The sequence below is a fragment of the Palaemon carinicauda genome, chromosome 17 (genome assembly GCF_036898095.1).
Source record: "Palaemon carinicauda isolate YSFRI2023 chromosome 17, ASM3689809v2, whole genome shotgun sequence".
Taxonomy (NCBI): domain Eukaryota; kingdom Metazoa; phylum Arthropoda; class Malacostraca; order Decapoda; family Palaemonidae; genus Palaemon; species Palaemon carinicauda.
This window is the reverse complement of record NC_090741.1, coordinates 46,123,634-46,148,383: the sequence shown is the minus strand read 5'-3', so window position 1 is coordinate 46,148,383 and position 24,750 is coordinate 46,123,634. Positions and strand designations below refer to the sequence as shown.

The window sequence follows — 24,750 nt, the reverse complement described above, 5'->3', positions numbered from 1 at the left end:
CAGGTGTCAGAAGTTTTGCAACCCAAAGTCAATGAGGAACAGCCATAAGATATCTAATTGCAAGAAGTCCTAACAGTACAGAGGAAACCCATTATCCAGTGACTGGTCATGCCGGGAACTGACACGATGGTGGTGCACATGGGGACCAGTGGTGATATGGAATACTGAAATCATGGAGATCATGTGCATAGTGATCCTGTCATGGAACCAGTCAGCTGGGATGAGATGGTCTTTCAACATCAATATATTTGGTACTCTTCCTGACCATACACTCCAGCCCACTTCATCTGTTGGGTTGTCGTTTCTGGAACTCCCCGAAAAAGAAAAAGAATGAGGTCAGCGCCTATCAACCTGCAAAAGGGTATACAGTACATGGTCAGTCTCTCATGAGACTGAGCAGTAATAGCAAGTGCATGAACTCCTGTACCACACACCAAAACATATCTTCTGGGAAGGAGACGATCCTGATGCAAAACCACTTGCCTCACATAGCAGGCAGAAACGTACTGAGATTGTCATCCTGTTTTTAGTGCTACATACTGTGGATTCTCCCAACATTCTTTGAAGTGTTGGCATTACCGAAGAGCCCTGGGAATATCTTGGGGTAGGAGATGGATGAGGACAGATACAAACGTCCTGACTAGAATTATGTTCCAATTACTAAGCTCTGCTCCTCGCTTTGACATGATAGTGTACTCAGGTCATTTCTCAAAGTGGATATGTCTTGGAGCATACTGGAGCCTTGATATCATGAAAGCATCCCAAGAATGTCCCAGAGTAGGAGAAGGAAAAGACATTCTTGTTCTTGGTTGCACATGAAACATCAGTACACTGCGGTGGATGAAAACTAAAATGAAGAGCTCATTAGCCTGTCAGGTTGAGGGGGCTTCCCAATCACTCTGAAGTAGCTTAGCCCCCTTATCAAAATTTCAACAGCTGCCTTCCAGCTACACTGAAAACATACTCCCATTAAAGGATGAGGGTTTGTATTCATGTAAGAACAAACTAGTTACGCTACTCGCATAAAAATGTAAGTTTATACTACCAACGATAATAAATAAATTTTCTCATGTGATGAATAAAATTAAATTCCCTATTCATATTTACATATTCTGCATATCAGATGTAAAAAAAACACTGTCCAATCCACCAAAGATGATATTCAGGGCTACGACATAAAAATATATTGATTTGTATTCATAAATCTTTTATGTTTATACAATTTCAATTACTGGATATACCTTTCCATAAATGACACAAGTTCACCTCCAGGAACCTATTCATTCCACAAACTTTTCAAGCAAAAAACATCACCCCCTAGGAATTTGTTCCAGCTACCAATTTCTCAAGAATAAAACAATCCTACATCTCTTCATGAGGTAAATTTATTCCTACCTTTGCAGTTTGTCCTCATTCCAATTATTGCTTTTATTGGGGTGTCTACATAGGAGCATCAGTCTTTGCATTAAAAAAGACATCTCGTTGAAGTGCTAAACAATATATTATAAAATCTGGCTGAACTTACCTTGCTAAGTGGCTTTGCCTTTTCAGTTGACTGTGACTGCTTAATTCCGTGACTATCTACATGTTCTTCTAATAAAAATGGCGCTACAAAACTGAAGCCTTTAAACATTTGATGAGCATTGGCACTAGGAGGTACACCAGGAGAATCTGAAACGACATTGGATCAACATGAGTACTAATTCAAGAACCCACAGATCTACAGGTAATCAAATATTAGGAAATAATTTTAATCATAATTCATGGTGATGAAATAGGCCAAAGTGACAATTAGCTTTCCAACAGACTTAACATAACTTGAGTATCAACATAGCATGTGACATAAGAATAATTTTCACCATCCTTGTGAGTTATTTGAAAGTAACAAATGTGACCATCCTTGTGAGTTATTTGAAAGTAACAAATGTGGGTATGTTTCAAATATGTAGTACTACCAAAAGAGCTTTTCAGGTAAAACTGCAATAAATTCAAGGTAAACAAAAAGCTGCAATGACATTTTCCCCCATACTAATTAGGAACATGGACAGCACAAGCTTTTTGAAAACCCTTTTATTTGTTTCCTTTATTCTTTTTCCACCATAATTGGATAAAATTTCAACTGTTTTTCATGCATAAAGATCACATACTTCACACAAGACCAATCAGAGACAAAGAAATGTGACGGAGTGTCCTGTTCAAAGTAAAGTACATTATCTTATTACTAAAATTGTATATTTACTACCCACTTCAGTTACCCTGTGCAGATGGATAATTTTGATTTATTGGTCTGTGTAAACTGTACCATCATCATAATCATAGTTATAACTATTATTTTTCAGAGAATTTAGTCAGCTATCCTGTATCTGAAAACTATATATACCATGGAAGGAATGCTCTTCTAAGTATTGAACAATGTAGGACAGTTCGGCAGTAATGAAAATTCTTTGCAGTAACATTGTTAATACCAGCTGCTTTACTTCCCAGCTTTTACATTTGATATCATTGCTCTTAACCTTTCCAATTTGAAATATCTTTTTCCAACTCCAAATTATTTGGATCCTCTTTACCAAAGAAACCTTTAAACTTAAAAGGTATAAACATATGGTCAATGGTCTAGTTCAACCATTCTATATTTATTCTATTTGAATAAATTGTTTTCTCAGGTTTTCAGCATACTCTATATATGTATCTAAAAGATCTCTGGCCTTACCCTATACAATATCTATAAGTGGAATTAAACACATAAGTGAATCTCTGTTTACTAAAAAACCAATTAGGAAAAGATTACAAATGATTGAGTTATGATAAATGAAGAAAATAGTTTTTTTCACAAATCTTCATATGCCAGTGATAGCAAAATAGATACTGAAATGATGAAAATATAATTTTTTCATATATCAGTACAAAGATCAATAAATATTAAGCTAAAATTCAAAACATATTTTCTTCTTTCCCATCCTTATCCCTTCATTAAGGGGTCGGTTGTCTGATGTGCCCTCTAATACCATCAGTCATAGTGTTTATAGACTAAGCAGTCTAACTGCAATGTGACAGTTTCCACAGTTATTGGCAGTGGGGCTAGCCTTATGCTAAAAGCAAGTCTGCAAGGCAGCAGGTGTCCTTTTAGCCACTTTCTACTGTACGGTGGAAGTATTCTTACACCCCTACCACTGGGCACCAAACATTTTAATCATAAAATTAGTCTGTTTGGCAACATGAATAAAAAAAAAACACTGCCAAAAAAGGTAATTTTTTTCCAGTAAAATGGAAAAATCATCGGGTAAAAATTTATTCCAAAAACTGCAAATGATAATAAATTAGTTTTTAAATACAACCTTCAAAACATCAGGCAGCTATTAAAATTCCTTTCCTCCCATCTTAACCACGGCAAATTGGCAACTGAACTACCATACATTCAACAATCGCAAATCTAAACCCGTTTGTTGGAAATGTTTGTCTTACTACAATACGGCAACTATTTTTATAACAACTACAACGATATATAAAACTGCGACACTGCGAGAAACTGATACTGAAAAAGGTTTCTCTCATTTGTCTTTTACTTTGTTTTCAAGGAGAATTTTAAAACTGGATGGAAACCAGTTTCTCTTGCTTAACGTATTGTAAGTAAATGATATGTCATCTATAACCTGATAGAATAGGCCTCCTAACTAAAGATAGATAATTGAAAATAAAACTTCTTTGAAGAAGCACGATTACAAAAGTATGAAATAATGTCTAGTAAAAGCAAGGAAGTTATAATGTAGAATGTTCATTTCTACATTACAAACATGAACAAATAGAGTAAGAAGCCTGTTGTTATTACTGTACTTGCATAAAAGTTCCAGTCACTGCATTAGGAATTAAGACACCACGCAAATGCAGTAGTACTAAAAAGGAAAAGGAAATTTCAACACAAATATAAAAGCCAAAATAGACACGTCAAGTTAAATTCTTAACTCGTATATCAGTTGTAAGATTTTAAGGCATGCTTCTACAGGCTGACAGCAGGTTCATTAAGGCATAGGCATAAGAAGATTTATAATTATCTATGACCATTTTTACCCATCACACAAGACAAAGTGTTCAACCTGTACTCTCGAAAAGCTGAAACCATTTATTCTACACATCATCTCTTTACCAATACAGTACAGGTATTTCTAAATACTGATTTCTTTTAAAAATAAGGTAAGGAACTTGAAATGCTTAGCATCATAAATCAACATAAACCATGGGAATAGAAATATGAGAAATACATTGGATTAACCTATCTTTTTTACTTGAAAGTTACTAAAAATCACTATTCAAAATAATATAGATCTTTTCATGAAGTCTGATAAAAACTAAGGACTACTAACCTCTGGGTGTTCGTGTTGTGAATTCCTGATCAAAATAAAATGTGTCGTCAGCTTTGGAAACGGCTGGCTTGAAGGGGGGTTCAATTTCCTTACTATACAATTTGTTCCAGTCGATAGACGCAAAAAATGGGTGCCTCTTCAGCTCCTCAACTCCTTCCGGTCCTGTGAATAAATGATAAACTTAATACTACTGGAAACACTGTACCGAGTAAAACATTTTAAAACAACATTGATATCAACAATGACTTGTGCAATGATTAAATTCATGGTTATCTAGTAAAACTATTTAGTATTTAACTTGAGAACATTCATGTTTGAAGGTATGGTATACATAAATTCATGTCTACCTCACAGTACCTAAAGAACTATCAGTGTTACACCACGTAACAGTTTTCAAAGTAAACATAATAAATGTGTCTACAATAAGTTAACCAATAAAAGCTCCTCATTCAAAGTAGACTAAGTTTCTTTTTAAGAAGAAATTACTGAGCATTGAGGAATACTGAAACTCATGAAGTTTGCTTAAAGTCATGAACATGTACAAAATATATTGAAGAAAGCATGTATCAAATCATAGTTTTAATTCATTACTAAAATGGGTAAGTTAATACTAAGATTAAGAAAACATTTAAAAACTTGAATTGGAAAAATTCAATGCATACTGAATTGGAGATGTATTCAAAACATCTTAGTGTAGAATCAAGGTCCAAGAATTTCAAACATGAATATTACGAAGCCTGCTAATGTAAGGAAAATATAATTCCCAAATAAATCTAAGTAAAGTTCGCAATATCAAAACTATTTTCACCAAAGCTAATGAATTACAAATGACAGTTTGACAAAATGTGGAAAACAATTTTTGAAGAGGAAAGTAAGGTTCCTGCAGAAGTTATGATATTGCTATGGCGTGAACTCGCTCTTATATTTTTCTGCTAATATGTTGCATATTTCCTTTTTTTCATTCGTTAGCCGTCCTTCAATTCTTAGAGGGCCTATTTCTAATCTCCCTTTATTCATCTTTTTTGCATAGGAGTAAAGTACTTTGGGGTTTCTTTTTATATTTTGAAGTGTCCTTTCTTCTAAGTCCCTTTTTTCCATTTTCTTTCGACTGTATAATCATTTGTTCTGCATTTCTATCTTACATTTTATTTCCATCGTTTTCCACACATTTTTTTTCTTTTGCAAGATTTTTCTTCCACTTTCTAATTTTCTGAAATAAGATCCTTCTGTCTTTTGTTTATTGAGCTAGAGCTAGAGCAACTAAAGTTTAATACCTTCAAGTGTTAAGAAGTTGGCAGCCCTTGTTTATAGGGGGACTACTTTCTAATCTGTTTTTAGTGTACTGTAAGGACTTCCAAAGTTGTGTGGTATCCCCTAGAACACACAGAACTAACATGCTTTCTACCAGTTTCCAATCACTTCTCATAACCTCTTTTTATCCCACAGAGTGACTAATTCTTTAACTTTGATCAAGAATATGACACAGTAGTCCAAACCCATAATGATAAAAGTAGCAGTTAACAACGAAAGAACTAAGAATTACAACAAGACATGATCATGAACATCGATACAGAACCTTAAGACAAAATATTCTGCATTTCAAGATGCTTGAAATGATACTACATAGCACTGGAGCTTATAATTCATACAAAAACTCCAAAACTTAAAATTTTTTTGGGACACCGTAAGCCTTGTGCAGCACTCTGTAAACTGTACCATGGGTACACAATTATTTTGACACACATCTGTAATATTTTTGCATTTCTACTTTACAGCTACAGTAGTCCCTCGCCATATTGCAGCTCATCTATCGCTCCCACAGTATGTCACAGGTTTATTATATTATATATAACCTCCTATTTATATCGCAGAAAAGTTCTATATTTTTCATATATTAATTAGTTATTATAAACTGTAATTTTTGGGGCTAAAAACTAATAAAGTAAATTACAGCAATACCTCAAATACTTGTGTAACACTTGATCTTGAACATTAAATACGAGCTCCAAATTTCCATCCATAAAAAATTATTTCATGTAACTCGTGTATCTTGCGAGTTCCTTTTTTTAGACCAATTTGTAAAACTAACCTATTTTTCTCAACCTCTTTATCAAAACTTTTCGAGAAAAAAAAAAAAGGTAGAAGCGTTGTTAGTAATGTATATGACTATAAACAACCAAATGATAAATATCTAGTTTGTTATAAACAACCACTATTTTACTTGGACTTCAACTTTCGTAAGATAGCAAACAATTACAGCAGATTTTACAAAAGATATTAGGTAGAATATAAATGATACATTATTACATTATATCACTTTTGGTTTATGAAAATTTAAACCAAATTGCATAAAAACTAAATAAAGAATTGGAAAAAAGTCAATAATTTCCTAAGCTTTGAAATCAAGCATCGTAAAGGTAAAGACTATTTTATTGTGCACTGTCAACAAGGATGAAACACTTTTAAACTTTGATATGCCATTAAAATCGACAGTAAATAAAATATGAGAAAAGTATTTTACTAAAAACTACATACTTTTATATGGTAAAATAAAAATGATAGTTTAAGTAATAATTGTCTCTGAGAAAAGAAATAATTCAGTAGTTAGCCCTAATCAGCTGATTTTGAAAGCGCAAAAGGTAGTCTTGAAGAGCTTGCATATGTAAACAAGGGAGAAGACATATTCTCTGTGTTTTCATTTTATAATATGATACTATGTGAACCTTAAAATCATTTTATTGATGCATTAAAGTGAAACATCAGTGTTATTAAAATTCTGTTTATTTTCAATACAGCAGTATTTTTTTGTCACATTAAATAGACATATAGTGTAATTTGATCAATGGGAAAGTCTGGCCGGGTAGTGCATACATTAATGAGAGTTCAGATTAAATTTTTTCGTTTATGTATATGTAAGGATGCATCTACAGTACGTAGAGTAAAAGTAAATTTTAAAATGTTTTGAGAGTGCATAATAAGTTTATAAGTGTTGGGATGGTTTATAAAAGCTTAAATTTTCAAAATTTAAGAAAATAGAAAAATATGAAAAAATTTATAGCAAATATAGATTATATCTACTTTGAGGTATTTCATCTACAGTGGGGGGGCCTGGAACGAGTCATCCGCAATAGCCGATGGATTACGGTATTACCTTTGACCTATTCACATATAACTTTATTTATTTTTACCTATGCTATAATTTTCTCTTCTCACTTCCAATTAAATTGCTCAGGAGATTTTTGTCTACAAATTATGACTCGTGGCCTGGTTAAATTATCTTATAATAGATAAGGAAAAATCAGCTTTGGATACATACCTGCACCTAATCTATTGGCTGGATTTCTTTTAAATAGCGCCCTGAGGAGGGACTGTGCCTCAGGGCTCAGGTACGGCGGCATTCCTAACTTTGCTTTCAATATTAACGTCATAGTTTCTTTTCTATTTACACCTTGGAAGGGTAATGCCCCTGTCAACATCTCAAACTGAAAAACAAATGGGCATGTAATTAACGCAGTAATAGAAACACTTAAGATAGATACAGCAGTTTAAAGCCAATTCATTTACAGTGAACCCTCGCTACTTCGCGGTTCGACCATCGCGGATTCACCACTTCGCGGATTTTTTTCATAACCCATGTCTATACATATATTGCGGATTTTCCGGAAATATCGAAAATACCGCGATGTGACCGATGGTGCGAGATTGGAGAAAGTAAGGGAAATTGAATCATGATTGATTTTCAATATAAATGAAACTTTGAGGAGCAACAAAGATATCATTTGTTAGAGAGATAGAGAGAGGTAAGGAATGGGAGGTAGTGAAAAGTAGCTCACACAGAGAGAGAGAGAGAGGTAGAGAGAGAGAGAGAGGTAGAGAGAGAGAGAGATAGGTAGAGAGAGAGAGAGAGAGATAGAGGGGGGTTTAAATGTAATAAACAAAAAAATTTGATAGGTTATAACACATTGGTGCTTATGTAATATCAACTGTATACTGTAGACGGTTTGAATAAGTTAAGAAATGGTATAAATGATACTTTGTTAGTGTATTCGTACACACTCAAGAGCGGCAGCTAGATGACAGCTGATCTAATCACAGCCAAAAGTAAAAAAAAAAAAAAGTCAACAATACTCGATTTTTAAAACACACCCGAAATTTAAAAACAAAAGTACACGCTTTCTTAATGTGCAATTAACTATTTAAAGAGTGGCAATTTTCTAGAATAAAATGATATTTCCCAAAAAATAGTGGTTTGCTGATGAAATCGGATGCCCTATTTTTGGCTATGATTGAAATGGATGTAGACTCGGCCTAATTATTTCATTTCGTATTTAATTGACACTAAGAAAACTAATTTTAGTTTCTTCATCTAAATGTAAATATTGTATAACACAGAGAGAGAGAGAGAGAGAGAGAGAGAGAGAGAGAGAGAGAGAGAGAGAGAGAGAGAGAGAGAGAGAATGAATCAGCTGTTGTAATCAAATGGCGTGTTTTTGTTTCGTGAGAATTTCATCGCCACGACTTTAACAACAACATACTGTACTGAACTTTACAGTATTATACAGACTACTGTAATATGATAAAGTAAAATATTTGTAATCTATTTTATATGAAATGGGGCTATTTTTGTTTTGTTTAAAATTTACATTTACGTATGTAAAACAACTCTCTCTCTCTCTCTCTCTCTCTCTCTCTCTCTCTCTCTCTCTCTCTCTCTCTCTCTCTCTCTCTCTCTCTCTCTCGTAGATTGTTTTCCTGCTTTGCTACGTATGTATGATTTTATATAGGTACGGTAAATAATATTTGTAATAACATATTTTATAAAAGCTTTTACTGTAATATCATTATTTATCACTTTCATCATGCATGTTAAATGCCTTCGTTTGTTTACTGAGCGTACTTTATGACGCCGTCGTTTCAGGCGGCGTCATAAAGAAAAAAATTTCATTTGGAAGTCCTAAGAAAAATTAAGTAAAACATTAGTAATACAGTAACCAAATCAACATACTGTACTGAATAATCAATATAATTGATGCAAAAACTAACCTATAAACAGATGTGTAAATGCGTTTGTTTCTTCATTAGGATCAGAGATAAACGTAAACAAAACATTGGTTGCCATTTTTTATCGTGCTTTTTGGCGTGTTTAGGAAACGCATGATATAAAGTCGCCTTTAATAATTGTGCCTGTTTTAGTTTAGGGTACTGTATTACATGCATTAAGTGTTCTGTACATTAAAGGGTAGTTTGTTAACAGTACTACGTACAAGGGAAGGTTTTAAAAGTCTGAATATACATGTTAAATAAATAGGTAAATATGGTGTTACTACTTCGCGGATTTTCACCTATCGCGGCCGCGTCTGGAACCTATCTACCGCGATAAACGAGGGTTCACTGTACTGCAAAACAATAACAATAATAATTTCTATTGTTCATTCAGAATAGCAGATAAAAATGTTAAAGGTACCATAAAACCTGTTCTACCCAACAAAACTGTATTTGTTGTTGAAAAACATATGATCATGTAGATCGGAAAATCATTAAACTTGGGGTGAAACTTCAGCCTACTTTATCACAGTTCCCTCAATAAACGAGTATCGAGGTAATAATTAAATAACTAGAGTAATAATCATTGCCTTTACTTACCAATAACACACCAAATGACCACCAGTCTGCAGCAGTTGTGTGCCCTCTACGATTAACAATTTCTGGTGCCATATATTCTACAGTACCACAAAAACTATATGCTTTCTGGTCATCTAAGGCCTCTTTACATAGGCCAAAGTCTGTGAGGGAGATGTTACCGTCTGCATCTAAGAGAATGCTGTAAAGATAAGAAAATAAAATAAGTTAACATTTTTTAAGCAATTTTACCAATTGCTCTCCTATCAATACAGTATACAGTATGTGTTTTGTACATACTATAAATACAAAGATGGCAATGTAAAATAAAAAATAAAACCAGAACTATATCACATTAGCCATGATGTACGGAGTGGAATAATTTTTTTTTTCTCTGAACCTTTTAAAAATTACAACTAATTTCAAATTTTGAAATTTCATGAGCTACTTCTACTTCTTAAAATGGTAGAAAAAAAATCAAGGAGGCTTCAGCTAAAAGAAAAATATGGGTGTTATTAGAAAAAAAGAAAAACTTAACAGGCCATATATCTTAAAAGATAGTATCAAGAGGAGTCAGCCAAACACTGTAAAAAAAATAAGGTAATAAAAATAACTTCATGAGCATCCAAGCACTTCTTGCACACGCAAAATCTTTACCATGGGCACTCCTTCCTCTTTCAATAGCCCAAAAATCGACCGTAATTTTAGAAAAAATTTTCGGCCCGAAAATCGGCCGAAATTTTAGAAAACATTTTCGGCCCAAAAATCGGCCGAAATTTCTGAAAAAATTTCCGGTCCGAAAATCGACCGAAATTTTCGAAAAAATTTTCGGCCCAAAAATCGGCTGAAATTTGACAAAATTTTTCTCTCACACACTTTTAGTTATGGGTCAAGTCCGGATTTTAATGCTCATCTTTGTTTGTTATATCTACAAAACTTTCAAAGTACTGTATCAAGCACACTGCAAAACTGCATATGAAACTATTTCCTGTCCTCTCTCGTAAGTACATGCTAAATACTGTAATGCTTCTCCCCGAATTTCAAAATATTTAAACAATCAGCGAATATAAAATTCAACATTTGCACGAATAAAACCTCTGCAATAACCTATCCATTGTTATATTCACAGCAAACTCTAGCCGATTTCAATTTTATCACTCACAGGGTCAAAATCTACTGAACCTTCAAAATTACAACAATCTATAGACTCAGAAAATGATGAAATATAAAGAATATTTCATAAATTAACAAAATGAGGAGATTCATAACTCTTTTACCCCCAGGGTATTTGGAAATTTCCAACCCTTAACCCCCATGGAGTTATTCTTTTCCCAGCACATTTTGCAGTATATCTTTTTTTTAATTGCTCTAACAGCCTTAATTTTTGTCATAGAGAGGTCAGGCTGGTTGCATTCTCTTGGAAAATGCCTGAATTTTCTCAAAAAGTTATCAAAAATATGAAAAAAATATTTTTTAAAGCATTTTTTTGCAAGGACGTTCCGGTACGTCCATGGGGGTAAATGGATGAGTTTTGTGAAATGTACCAGTACGTCCTTTGGGGGTAAAAGGGTTAATATCATCTTCATGAAGAGATATGAGAATTTCAGTATTGGCATTACCTTAAGAGAGAACAAGAACCCTAGAGGAGGATTCAAATGCAGTACGTAAACATCAATGTCACAAATGATAAGCAGGAAAAAAAAATAAAAACCATAGAAGTAACTAGATATTAGTGTAGTGCAAAGGAACTCAAAAACTAGGTTCCCTAAAAAACTGGTGATTGGAACATGGTATTATGCAAGACAAGATAATTAAATTGGAGAAAATACAAAAGATAAACAGGAAAAATACAAGGCTTAAAGAATATGCTTGATATTTTTTAAAGAAAATAAGTAATCATATATCAAACCAAAATTCAAAGGAAACACTGAAAAATATTAAGACACTCATGGATATCATAAGGTTTTAATATCCGTGAAAATCTTAGAAGCATACAGTATTTCAATGTAAAAACTAAAAGGCCGACAATATCCATATTAGACCAGGGATAATAATTTTCCATTAATGGAATTATCTACTGTACTCTACCTGGCCCTGTGAATTTTGGTGAATTACCAAAAATTCTGTAACATGATTATGATAATCAGATGTGTCCAACCAGATAAGATAAATCTTTGAAAACTTTTGTCGCAGCATCTTTAGTTACCATTTAATTTAACAAGTTCACTCAGAAAAGCTCCTTAATATTCACAGGCAAATATTTTACCAAGAACACTACTTTGAGGTGTACAGTTTTCTATTTTACATACGTCATAGTGAATCTAGTCTTCAGGTGCTTGAAAAGTTCAACCAGTTAAAGAGGTTTTTCATTAAATTTGGCACACATCACGCCTGTTATAACTACACAGTACTGTATTGTGAAAACGAATATCTATCGTACCAAATGGATTTTGAATATCAAAGGAAATAGTAGCAGCCCATCTGTATATGATTAATGCCACAGTGGAAGTAAGCAAAAGGCAATGTTGTCTTTACACTTAACATGAAAATGCTGACAGCAGGAGATACACAGCATCCAATACTAGACCTGGTATGATGTAAAAGGATAAATGGGAAATGAATTGGGGGGCCTAATCCCTGAAGAATTTATAGATGTGCCCTTTAAAAGATGATGATTATGGGAATCTGAAAGAATAGAAACAGGGAAAGAATTCTGAAGCTAGCGAGGCAGTGCTAACTGCATAATTTTCTTGTGCAGTATGAGAAAATTAAATCATTCTAAATTCTTATGGAAATGTCATAGCTACAATCATAACACAGATTAAATATAGTTTTCCTCTTGATTTCTATCTTCAAAAAAACAGATAATCTTTAAAATCATTGAAGATTTATGAGTACAAAATGCATAACTTTACCACATCACTCACTTTTCTGGTTTTAAGTCTCTGTAGATGATTCCCAATGAGTGAAGGTGATCCAGTGCTAAGGCTAATTCAGCTAAATAAAATTTAACATCTTCCTCTGTGAACATTATCTGGAAAAAAAAAATTATGTTAGAACAAGCTTAAGCAGTTTTTAAAGGATAATTTGTACAATGTATGAAAATGTAAACACATTCCAATGAATATACTGTCCAAAGGTGATGATGGATACAGAATATGTATACACTGCAAGCATAGTCAAAAGTATGATTGTAATATCTTGGGCATACTGTAGTACGTACACTCTAGATCAGGATACTAGAGCAGTGACAGAACCACCAAGATCTGTGGTTAGTAATAAGATGAAAAGAACAGATTTGAAGCTGCATAACTGGTTCTAAATTTATCAGTACTGCTTGGTAAACTAATATCATACAGTATATACTACAGTATACTGCCATCTGTAATCTCAACCTTAACAAATATGCAAATTATGTTATTTTCATTAGTAAAATAAATTTTTGAATATACTTACCCGATAATCATGTAGCTGTCAACTCCGTTGCCCGACAGAAATCTAAGGAGGGATACGCCAGCTATCACAATACTAGAAGGGGGTGTACTAACAGCGCCACCTGTGGCCAGGTACTCAAGTACTTCTTGTTGACACCTCCTCAATTATTCCTCGGTCCCACTGGTTCTTTATGGGGAGGAAGGGAGGGTCAATTAAATCATGATTATCGGGTAAGTATATTCAAAAATTTATTTTACTAATGAAAATAACATTTTTCAATATTAAACTTACCCGATAATCATGTAGCTGATTCGCACCCAGGGGGGTGGGTGAAAACCAGTGAACAAGATTAAAGGATAGCCAAGTATCCCCAAAATTTCATATAACAGTTATCTCTAATAACAAATGAAATAATAAGTACCTGGTAAGGAAGTCGAATTGAACCGTTACTCTGCCTCTTTTTTAAGTTCGTCTTCCTTACTGAGCGCAGCGTTCCTCTTGGAGGCTGAATCAACCCAAGGTGCTAAAGTATATAGGGTTGCAACCCCTACTAAAGGACCTCTACACAACCTTTAACCTAGGCGCTTCTCAAGAATGAATTGACCACCCGCCAAATCAAAAGGATGCGGAAGGCTTCTTAGCCTACCGTAACAACCATAAAAACAACAAAAAGAATTCAAGAGAAAAGTTAAAAAGGTTATGGGATTAAGGGAATGTAGTGGCTGAGCCCTCACCTACTACTGCACTCGCTGCTACGAATGGTCCCAGGGTGTAGCAGTTCTCGTAAAGAGACTGGACATCCTTCAGATAAAATGATGCAAACACTGACTTGCTCCTCCAATAGGTTGCATCCATTACACTCTGCAGAGAACGGTTTTTATTAAAGGCCATCGAAGTAGCTACGGCTCTTACTTCGTGGGTCCTTACCTTCAGCAATGCAAGGTCTTCCTCCTTTAAGTGAGAATGGGCTTCTCTGATCAGAAGCCTTATATAATACGAAAGCCCATTCTTGGACATGGGTCTCGAGGGTTTCCTGATGGCACACCATAAGGCTTCTGACTGTCCTCGGAGAGGTTTAGACCTCTTGAGATAATATTTGAGAGCTCTGACAGGGCAAAGAACTCTCTCAAGCTCGTTACCTACCATGTTGGAAAGGCTAGGTATCTCGAACGATCTAGGCCAAGGACGTGAAGGAAGTTCGTTCTTTGCTAGGAATCCAAGCTGGAAAGAACATGTAGCAGACTCGGTCGTGAAACCAATGTTCTTGCTGAAGGCATGAACCTCACTGACTCTCTTAGCTGTTGCCAGGCAAACGAGAAAAAGAGTCTTGAGGGTAAGGTCCTTGAATGAAGCTGACTGGAGAGGTTCGAACCTAGATGTCATAAGGAACCTTAAGACTACGTCTAAATTCCAGCCTGGAGTGGAAAGACGACGATCTTTAGACGTCTCAAACGACTTAAGAATGTCTTGAAGGTCCTTGTTGGAAGACAGGTCCAAACCTCTATGGCGGAGAACTGAGGCCAACATACTCCTATATCCCTTAATCGTAGGAGCTGAAAGGGATCTCTCATTCCTAAGATGAAGCAGGAAGTCAGCTATTTGAGTCACAGAGGTATTGGTAGAGGATATTGAATTGGCTCTACACCAGCTTCGGAAGACCTCCCACTTAGACTGGTAGACCCTACGAGTGGAAACCCTTCTTGCTCTGGCAATAGCCCTGGCTGCCTCCTTCGAAAAGCCTCGAGCTCTAGCGAATCTTTCGACAGTCTGAAGGCAGTCAGTTGAAGAGCGTGGAGGTTTGGATGTAACCTGTCTACGTGAGGTTGACGTAGAAGGTCCACTATTAGAGGTAGAGTCCTGGGGAAGTCTACTAGCCATTGTAGTACCTCTGTGAACCATTCTCTTGCAGGCCAAAGGGGAGCAACCAGCGTCAGCCGTGTCCCTTCGTGCGAGACGAATTTCTGCAGAACCTTGTTGATTATCTTGAACGGAGGGAATGCGTACAGGTCGAGATGGGACCAGTTCAGTAGAAAGGCATCCACATGAACTGCTGCAGGGTCTGGAACAGGAGAACAAAACAGAGGAAGCCTCTTGGTCATGGAGGTGGCAAACAGATCTATGGTAGGTTGACCCCACAAGGTCCAAAGTCTGTTGCACACACTCTTGTGGAGGGTCCATTCCGTGGGAATGACCTGATTCCTTCTGCTCAGACGATCTGCTGACACGTTCATATTGCCCTGGATGAACCTCGTGACTAGAGAGAGGTTTAGACTTCTTGACCAAATGAGGAGGTCCCTTGCGATCTCGTAAAGGCTCCTCGAATGGGTCCCCCCTTGCTTGGAGATGTAAGCCAAGGCTGTGGTGTTGTCCGAGTTCACCTCCACCACTTTGCCTAGCAGGAGGGACTTGAAGTTCAACAGGGCTAGATGAACTGCCAGCAGTTCCTTGCAGTTGATGTGGAGAGATCGTTGTTCCTCGTTCCACATTCCGGAGCATTCCTTTCCGTCCAAGGTTGCACCCCAGCCCGAGTCCGATGCATCTGAGAAGAGATGAAGATTGGGGGTCTGAATGGCCAAGGATAGACCCTCTCTGAGAAGGAGGTTGTGCTTCCACCACAGGAGAGTGGTCTTCATCTCTTGGTTGATAGGGATAGAGATTGCTTCCAGAGTAGAACTCTTGTCCCAATGAGCTGCAAGGTGGAATTGAAGAGGGCGGAGGTGGAGTCTGCCCAGCTCGACAAACAGGGCTAGGGACGAGAGAGTCCCTGTGAGACTCATCCACTGTCTCACTGAGCAACAGTTCCTCTTCAGCATGCTCATGATGCACTCTAGGGCTTGGCTTATCCTGGGGGCCGATGGAAAAGCCCGAAAACTCTGACTCTGAATTTCCATTCCCAGATACACGATGGATTGTGAGGGAATGAGTTGAGATTTTTCCAAATTGACTAATAGACCCAGGTCTCTGATAAGGTCTAAAGTCCAATGAAGATTCTCCAGACAACGACGACTCGAGGAGGCTCTCAACAGCCAGTCGTCTAGGTAGAGGGAGGCTCTGATGTTTGACAAGTGAAGGAATTTGGCTACATTCCTCATCAGAAGGGTAAAGACCATAGGAGCTGTGCTTAGGCCAAAACACAGGGCTTGGAATTGGTAGACGACCTTTCCGAAAACGAATCTTAGGAAAGGTTGGGAGTCTGGATGAATCGGAACGTGAAAATAAGCATCTTTCAAGTCCAATGAGACCATCCAGTCCTCCTGTCTGACCGCTGCTAAGACCGACTTGGTCGTCTCCATCGTGAACGTCAGCTTGGTGACATACTCGTTGAGAGCGCTGACGTCCAGCACAGGTCTCCAACCTCCTGTCTTCTTGGCCACAAGAAAGAGGCGGTTGTAGAAGCCCGGGGATTGATGGTCCCGGACTACAACCACAGCCTTCTTCTGCACAAGAAGCGAAACCTCCTGGTGCAAAGCTAGTCTCTTGTCCTCCTCTTTGTAGTTGGGAGAGAGGTTGATGGGCGAAGTGGTCAGAGGTGGTTGAAGGAAGAATGGAATCCTGTAACCGAACCTCAGCCAACTGACAGACTGTGCGTCTGCACCTCTCATCTCCCAAGCTCGCCAGAAGGTCTTGAGTCTGGCTCCTACTGTCGTCTGGAGAATCGGAGAGTCAGTGTTTCCCTTTGGATGGCTTGGATCCTTTCCTGGACTTGCCTCTGTAAGAGTCTGGACGGGAGCTTCCTCGGCTGGGGGCTCTACCACGAAAGGGCGGTATGAATCTAGTTGCAGGGGTATCAGCCACTGGGGAGCGGTAAGTCTTAGGGGCTGAGGTGGAAGCCTTAGACTTACGAGCCGAAGAAGCTACAAGGTCGTGCGTGTCCTTCTGTATTAAAGCAGCAGACAAATCTTTAATGAGCTCTTCGGGAAAAATAAACTTCGAAAGAGGAGCAAACAGAAGTTGTGAACGTTGGCAAGGGGTAATGCTGGCTGAAAGGAAAGAACACAGCTGTTCTCTTTTCTTTAAAACCCCTGAAACAAACAAGGACGCTAGCTCGCCCGATCCATCTCTGATGGCCTTATCCATACAGGACATTAACAGCATGGCAGAATCTTTGTCCGTATGGGAGGTTTTCTTGCTGAGGGCCCCCAGGCACCAGTCGAGAAAATTAAACATTTCAAAAGCTCTAAACACTCCTTTAAGCAAGTGATCCAAGTCCGAGAAGGTCCAACACACTTTTGAGCGTCTCATAGCAGATCTTCGAGGCGAGTCTACCAGACTTGAGAAGTCAGCCTGGGCAGAGGCAGGTATTCCCAAGCCTGGTGCTTCCCCTGTGGCATACCAAACGCTCGCTTTCGAAGTGAGCTTCGTTGGAGGGAACATGAAGGAAGTTTTGCCAAGAAGTTGCTTAGACTGCAGCCATTCCCCTAAGATCCTAAAAGCCCTCTTGGAGGATCTAGCTAGGACAAGCTTGGTATAGGAAGACTGAGCTTGTTGCACTCCCAGCGAAAACTCAGATGGTGGAGAGCGGGGTATAGCTGAGACAAAATGGTCTGGATAAACCTCCCTGAGAAGAGCCAAGACCTTGCGAAAATCCAGAGACTGTGGAGAGAGCTTGGATTCGTCCACGTCCGAAGAGGGATCAAGGTGTGCTTCTTCATCATCCGAAATCTCAACCCCAGAATGAGGCGACGGGATCGGATACGAATGCTGAACCGCAGAGTCAGAACGAGCAGGAACAACAACAGAGGTGGAAGGAGGAGGTGCAGCAAGTTCCTGTTCCTGTGGTATGAGTGGAGCGTGAAGAGATCGAGGCTGTGCAGAACAATCAGGGTGCACGGGTAGAGCTCGGTGCAGCGGCTGAGCAGACTGACTCACAGGTGGAAGAGGTTGTTGTACCTCCACCGAGAGTTGCACCGCCGGTGGAGCAGCCAGGGGAGGAGGAGGAAGAGTGGAGTAATCCTCCTGATCCCAAACTGAAGATTGCCTTAAAGAAGGCTGATGTTGAACAACACCGGGAACAGTGAACACAGAAACTGGTTCAACATCGTACGCCTGGCAGATGGAGCTGTGACTGGGTGCAGCGAGTGCAGGCGGGTGCAGCACAGGCTGAACAGGTGCAGGAGGTTGGTGCACCACCGGTGCAGGCGGGTGCAGCAAAGGCTGAACGGGTGCAGGAGGTTGGTGCACCACCGGTGCAGGAGGGTGCAGCACAGGCTGAACGGGTGCAGGAGGTTGGTGCACCACCGGTGCAGGCGGGTGCAGCACAGGCTGAACGGGTGCAGGAGATTGGTGCACCACCGGTGCAGGAGGGTGCAGCACAGGCTGAACGGGTGCAGGAGATTGGTGCACCACAGGTGCAGGAGGTGCAGCACTCTCAGCACGACACTCACGCATCAGGTCCGAAAGCTGAGCTTGCATGGACTGAAGCATAGACCACTTGGGATCAGCAGAGACAGTAGCAGACTGAGGTAAAGCCATAACAGTGGTTGCACCACCGGTGCAGCTCTGTTGTACCTTACTCCTCTTGGGCGGAGTACAATCGCTAGAAGACTGAGGCGAGTCAGAGCTGAGCCAACGACTGCAACCTGGCTGAGCACTCGAGGGTTGGACTCTGCGTTTAAGCGGTCTAGAGACCTGAGACCAACGATTCTTCCCCGAGAGAAGATCAGCGGACGAGCGGAAGACGGGCTCAATCGTCTGCAAGTGGGAGTGACGGTCTGCGGAAGACACGCCCGCAACCACTGAGGATGATTCTGTGCGCCTAACAAGGCCTGCCGAACCCTTATGCCCTTCGACATTGCTTCTCCCCTGGGCTTGGGAGCTTGCAAGAGGTCCCGGACTGGGAGAACGACTGGCTCGCACAGAAAAATCCCCACGCACCACACTGGCACTAACACTAGTACAAGGCACTGCACCGACACTAGCACTCGTCACAGCACTGGCACTAACTTCACCCACTGCACTCTTGGCCTTCAACTCTTTCACTTCGGCCATCAGAGACTTATGGTCACTTACCACTGACTCTACCTTATCGCCTAAAGCCTGAATAGCACGTAAAACCACTGACATATCAGGCGGAGGGCACACAGTAGGATCGGGGGTAGCCACTACAGGGGTAGGATCAGGAAGAGGATCATGAGATGAGGAAAATAAAGAAGAGTGAGAAGAACTCCTCCTAGCTCTAATTCTCTCTAACTTAGAAGAATACTTTAAAAGTCGGACAAAATCCAATTCCGAAAGACCGGCGCATTCCTCACATCGATTTTCTAACTGACAGGGTCTGTCCCTACAGTCAGAACAAGCGGTGTGAGGGTCTACCGAGACCTTCGGAATACGTCTATTGCAAGACCTACAACGTCTATGGGAGGGGGCTTGCGAAATGTCAGACATTTTGTTTTCAAGAGAAGTCAAAGGGAGATCCAAAAAAAAAAGCAAAAATTCGTTAACCGTTAAACTGAATTAAATAAAAGCTATCTAGCTAATATCAGAAGGTTTCCAGTAATGCGACAGCCGTAAATCAAAGAGAATACATCACCAAATAAGCGAGAATAAACTCGAAGACCATAAGCGTATCCCAGAACGTCTAGCCGGAGGCACGACAGAGGAATAATTGAGGAGGTGTCAACAAGAAGTACTTGAGTACCTGGCCACAGGTGGCGCTGTTAGTACACCCCCTTCTAGTATTGTGATAGCTGGCGTATCCCTCCTTAGATTTCTGTCGGGCAACGGAGTTGACAGCTACATGATTATCGGGTAAGTTTAATATTGAAAAAGTTGTGTTTACAGAGTTCTTATTGCATGTTTTAACTTTATGAAGTATTACATGACCTGTTATTACATTTAGATACTTTTTAAACATTTCTTGATATTCTATTCTCTACAAATTAAATCCAAAAAAGGGATTTTGACGAAGGAAAAATCTATTTCAGGGCGAGAGACCTGTGCCGCCCAGTGAAATGCTCCTTTAGCACCTATTCTCTACAAATTAAATCTAAAAATTAAATGTGAGCGATATGTGCCCACATACCGATACAGTATATGAACATGCAATAAATGTTAAAACTTTAAATTCATGAAAGGTCTTAGACTACTGTATATTTTTCTTGTGAGGTAAGGGCACTAATATTGTTCGAGATGTAAAAAAGCACTTACCTCTTTCGATAATCTAGTGAAGAGATCTCCGCCTCTCAGGAAATCCAAAATGAGGTAGAGTTTTCCTTCGGTCTGGAAAGCGTAATGTAGTTTCACCACAAACGGGTGGTTCACATCTGCTAAGATGTCTCTCTCCATCTTCGTCCGCACTCGATCACGCACTGAAAGAGTGATGACAAATTAATGGAATTCAGGTTAATCAAGTCCTACAATAAAGTCTTGAACTACCACAATAACCTGAGACTCTTATAGAGAATATTAGAAGACTTATTACTCTTTGCCTCGTCAACAATCAAATTGACATCTTGATCATTGCAATTCAATCCTATAATTCTGACTTAGAGCAATACACATGCAATAAATCCCCTAGATAAGAATGAAATATATTCCAAGAGTGGGTTCATAAGTATAAAGTCTTAAGCTCAATGAACCATGGTATCAAGCTCATTATCCCCTACCCCTTAACCATACTTATTTATGAGAGACCATGTATCACAAATTTTGACAGTTATTGGTGCATAATAAAATACTTACTAAAAATGAATGAATTAATCTATTTGATTTTTCCGTTTTCTTAATTTTCAATCTATTGCTCAAAGGTTCTTCTCTTTGAATGCTTCTAATGCTAAAAACAATAATAGATTTAAAATCAGATTATCCACTTGGTTCTCTGCCTCTGTGTCGAACCACTTTTAACTTTTACTTAATAGGTTACATACCTCTTCAGCTCTGTCCTTATGCCTTTGGCCCCTGTTTTATTAGGGATTGCTTCCCTTGTTTTGGTTTGTCTTCTTCCCTGCCTTAACATTTGGATTTCAACCTCTTTTAAATGACTTGTCAACTCTATTCATTTATGACCAATCCAAAAAAAATTTTTGGAATCCAACCATAGATAAATAGAGTTGAAGAGTCATGTAAAAGAAGTAGAACTACAAGTGTTTTGACAAATTTTAAGGGAAGGAAGAAGACAAACCAAAACAAATGGCTTGAAAATAAGGGAGTCAATACCTAATAAAACAGGGGGCACAGGCATAAAGACAGAGATGAAGAGCTATGTAACTTATGAAGTAAAGGTTAAAAGTGGTTCAACAGCGCGATGGAAGAAAGAAGCGGGAATGGAGTAAAAGTAGAAGGCTACAAAATGGGTGCAGTTAGGGGCTGAGAGGATACTACCAAGAACCTATGTTAATACTGAAAGGGCACTTAACTTGGTGCAATCACGCGTCTACCCCAAAGGAATCCAACAACAATAGTGAAACATTTCTAGCCGAATAATTTTAAACAAACTGGCGTCACAGTAATAGTGGTCATTCACTTCGGATTAAGAGGTCACTATCAAACTTACTAGTTGATTCTTTGCAAGAAATGGTGACGCAAAAACAGTGTGGTCATTTATGCCACAGTGAAATCTCAAAAACTGATTTTATGGAGTCCCAATGGTCATTCATGTTGTAATAAGAAATAGAATAGTTTATTTTAGATAGCAAAATAGTGTCAGAAACCAAAAACTCATCACTGGTCTTAAATTGCTTGGAATAGCATCATTTTTTATGCTAAATATTAGAATAAGTTAAGTTTCTCATCATAACATATTACTTTCACCTTCGCTTTAAATGTGAAGCCATATATAGCACAGTATACACCGTACTCCTATTTACGTGACCTTTGCGAAAAAAAAAAAAATAAAGCATTTCATTTCAAATAAATTACAGAAAAAATCCAATATAGTATTGAATAAAAAAAATACCTTCCTGTTCTTTATAACGAAAAAAACAAGATAACATGGTTTTGTGCCCTTGAAAGGCCGCAGCCCTACTAATACCACCTCAAGGTTGAAATATATCATGGAAATTCCAGCCACTAGGCAACCAGGCTTAAGTAAAGCACTAGATTACATAACCCGTCGCTACTGTTAGTTTATGCTGACAGTGCATTAGTTATGGATACTCGGGTTCATAAGGGGAGAAATTATTATTATCATTATTATTATTATTATTATTATTTCCTAAGCTACAACCCTAGTTGGAAAAGCAGGATGCTATAAGCCAAGGGCCTTCAATGGGGTAAATAGCCCAGTGAGGAAAGGAAACAAGGAAAAATCAAATATTACTAGAAAAATAAAAAATATTAAAATAAATCTTTCTTATATAAACTATAAAAAACTTTAACAAAACAAGAGGAAGACCGATTGATTGACTTGCAGTTTTCTGGCATCCTGACAAGAGAAAGAGAATTAAGGAAGAATAGCGTGCCCGAGTTTACCCTTGGCCAAGATATACAATATACATATGTATACCGCTCATATAAGCGCACACCAGGCAAATATAACAAATTTTAAGAAATTTGTATTTTTCCTAGCTACACTTACGATTATCTAAATTAGGAGATCTGGGGAATTAGCCCCCATACCGACCAGAATTTTCAGTTTAGGCCTCCCCAGTTCCCCCCCCCCCACAAATACCGTACATCTAGCAGTATCATCATTATTATTATTATTATTACTAGCCAAGCTATTATTATTATTATTATTATTATTATTATTAGCCAAGCTACAACCCTAGTCGGAAAAGCAAAATGCTATAAACCCAAGGGCTCCTAGAATTTTCGGTTTAGGCCTCCCCAGTTCTTACCCTCCCCCCTCCCCCCCACCCCCACAATACCATACATCTAGCAGTATCATTATTATTATTATTATTATTATTAGACAAGCTACCACCCTAGTTGGAAAAGCAAAATGCTATAAACCCAAAGGGCTCCAACAGGGAAAAATAGCCCAGTGAGGAAAGGAAAGAAGGAAATAAACGACATGAGAAGTAATGAAAAATTACCCGGACTTAAGTTTTAAAATTGCTATCCCTAGTTTTAAAATTGCTATCCCTAGTTTTAAAATTGCTTATCCTTATTTTTAAAATTGCTATCCCTAGTTTTAAAATTGCTATCCCTAGTTTTAAAATTGCTATCCCTAGTTTTAAAATTGCTATCCCTAGTTTCAAAATTGCTATCCCTAGATTTAAAATTGCTATCCCTAGTTTTAAAATTGCTATCCCTAGTTTTAATATTGCTATCCCTATATACAATTAATACTGAAGACTACTTACCCTTAAGTGTAGCCTTTTTGAGCACCTTCATAGCATAAAGGGTCCCTGTATCTTGACCGCTGATTTTTCGCACCAAAAAAACCTGCGAAAGGATTCAACATTCAGTAAATTGCTTATGGAATTTTCCCCTGTTTTCATATATATATATATTATATATAATATATATATATATATATATATATATATATATATATATATATCTATACATATAACTTAAAAAATCAGAGGTATACTAAATGCTTGTAAATACTTATATAGTCAGAATAAATATGAGAGAGAGAGAGAGAGAGAGAGAGAGAGAGAGAGAGAGAGGAGAGAGAGAGAGAGAGAGAGAGAGAGAGAAAAAATATTTCAAAGAAAGCAAAAATAATTCGTATCAGAGAGAGAGAGAGAGAGAGAGAGAGAGAGAGAGAGAGAGAGAGAGAGAGAGAGAGAGAGAGAGAGAGAGAGAGAGAGAGAGAGAGAGAGAAATATTTCAAAGAAAGCAAAAACAATTCGTGTCAGAGATAAAAACTGAGAGAGAGAGAGAGAGGAGAGAGAGAGAGAGAGAGAGAGAGAGAGAGAGAGAGAGAGAGAGGGAGAGAGAGAGAGATATTCATAGAAAGCATAAACAATTCGTGTCAGAGATAAAACAGAGAGAGAGAGAGAGAGAGAGAGAGAGAGAGAGAGGAGAGAGAGAGAGAGAGAGAGAGAGAGAGAGAGAGATTTCAAAGAAGGCAAAAACAATTCGTGTCAGAGATAAAAGCTGAGAGAGGAGAGAGAGAGGAGAGAGAGAGAAGAGAGAGAGGAGAGAGAGAGAGAGAGATGAGGTATCCTCTTCTTACCTTGCCAAATGACCCTTGACCTAAGACTTTGAGTAGCTCGAACTGCCCAGGGGTCAGCCTTTTCGTGACCCTCTGGCATGAGTTCGCACACCTCGATCTCGTGAGTGCCTTTATACTCTCCTTCGGCATCCTGCAGGAAAGAGATAGGAACATAGGATCATTATCAAGTTATCTAACAGTTAATCACATCAGTTATCAACTATGAGTTAATTGACGTACGATAAAAACCATAAAGTTATTTTAGTACAATTATAACTATGAATTGATGAT

At 38.2% G+C, this 24,750-nt stretch overlaps 1 protein-coding gene across 1 annotated transcript in view; it reads right to left on the bottom strand.

The window, feature by feature from the left end:
• LOC137656058 (ribosomal protein S6 kinase alpha-3-like) overlaps positions 1-24,574 on the bottom strand; it is a 38,923-nt gene extending 14,349 nt beyond the window's left edge. Inside the window, 9 exon segments of the mRNA XM_068390231.1 lie at positions 1,526-1,671; positions 4,359-4,520; positions 7,675-7,840; positions 10,002-10,179; positions 12,905-13,011; positions 20,559-20,719; positions 23,657-23,738; positions 24,481-24,531; positions 24,533-24,574. Coding sequence (XP_068246332.1) covers positions 1,526-1,671; positions 4,359-4,520; positions 7,675-7,840; positions 10,002-10,179; positions 12,905-13,011; positions 20,559-20,719; positions 23,657-23,738; positions 24,481-24,531; positions 24,533-24,559 — 1,080 coding nt within the window. The 5' untranslated portion in view covers positions 24,560-24,574.
• Between the last annotated feature and the right edge of the window lie 176 nt (positions 24,575-24,750).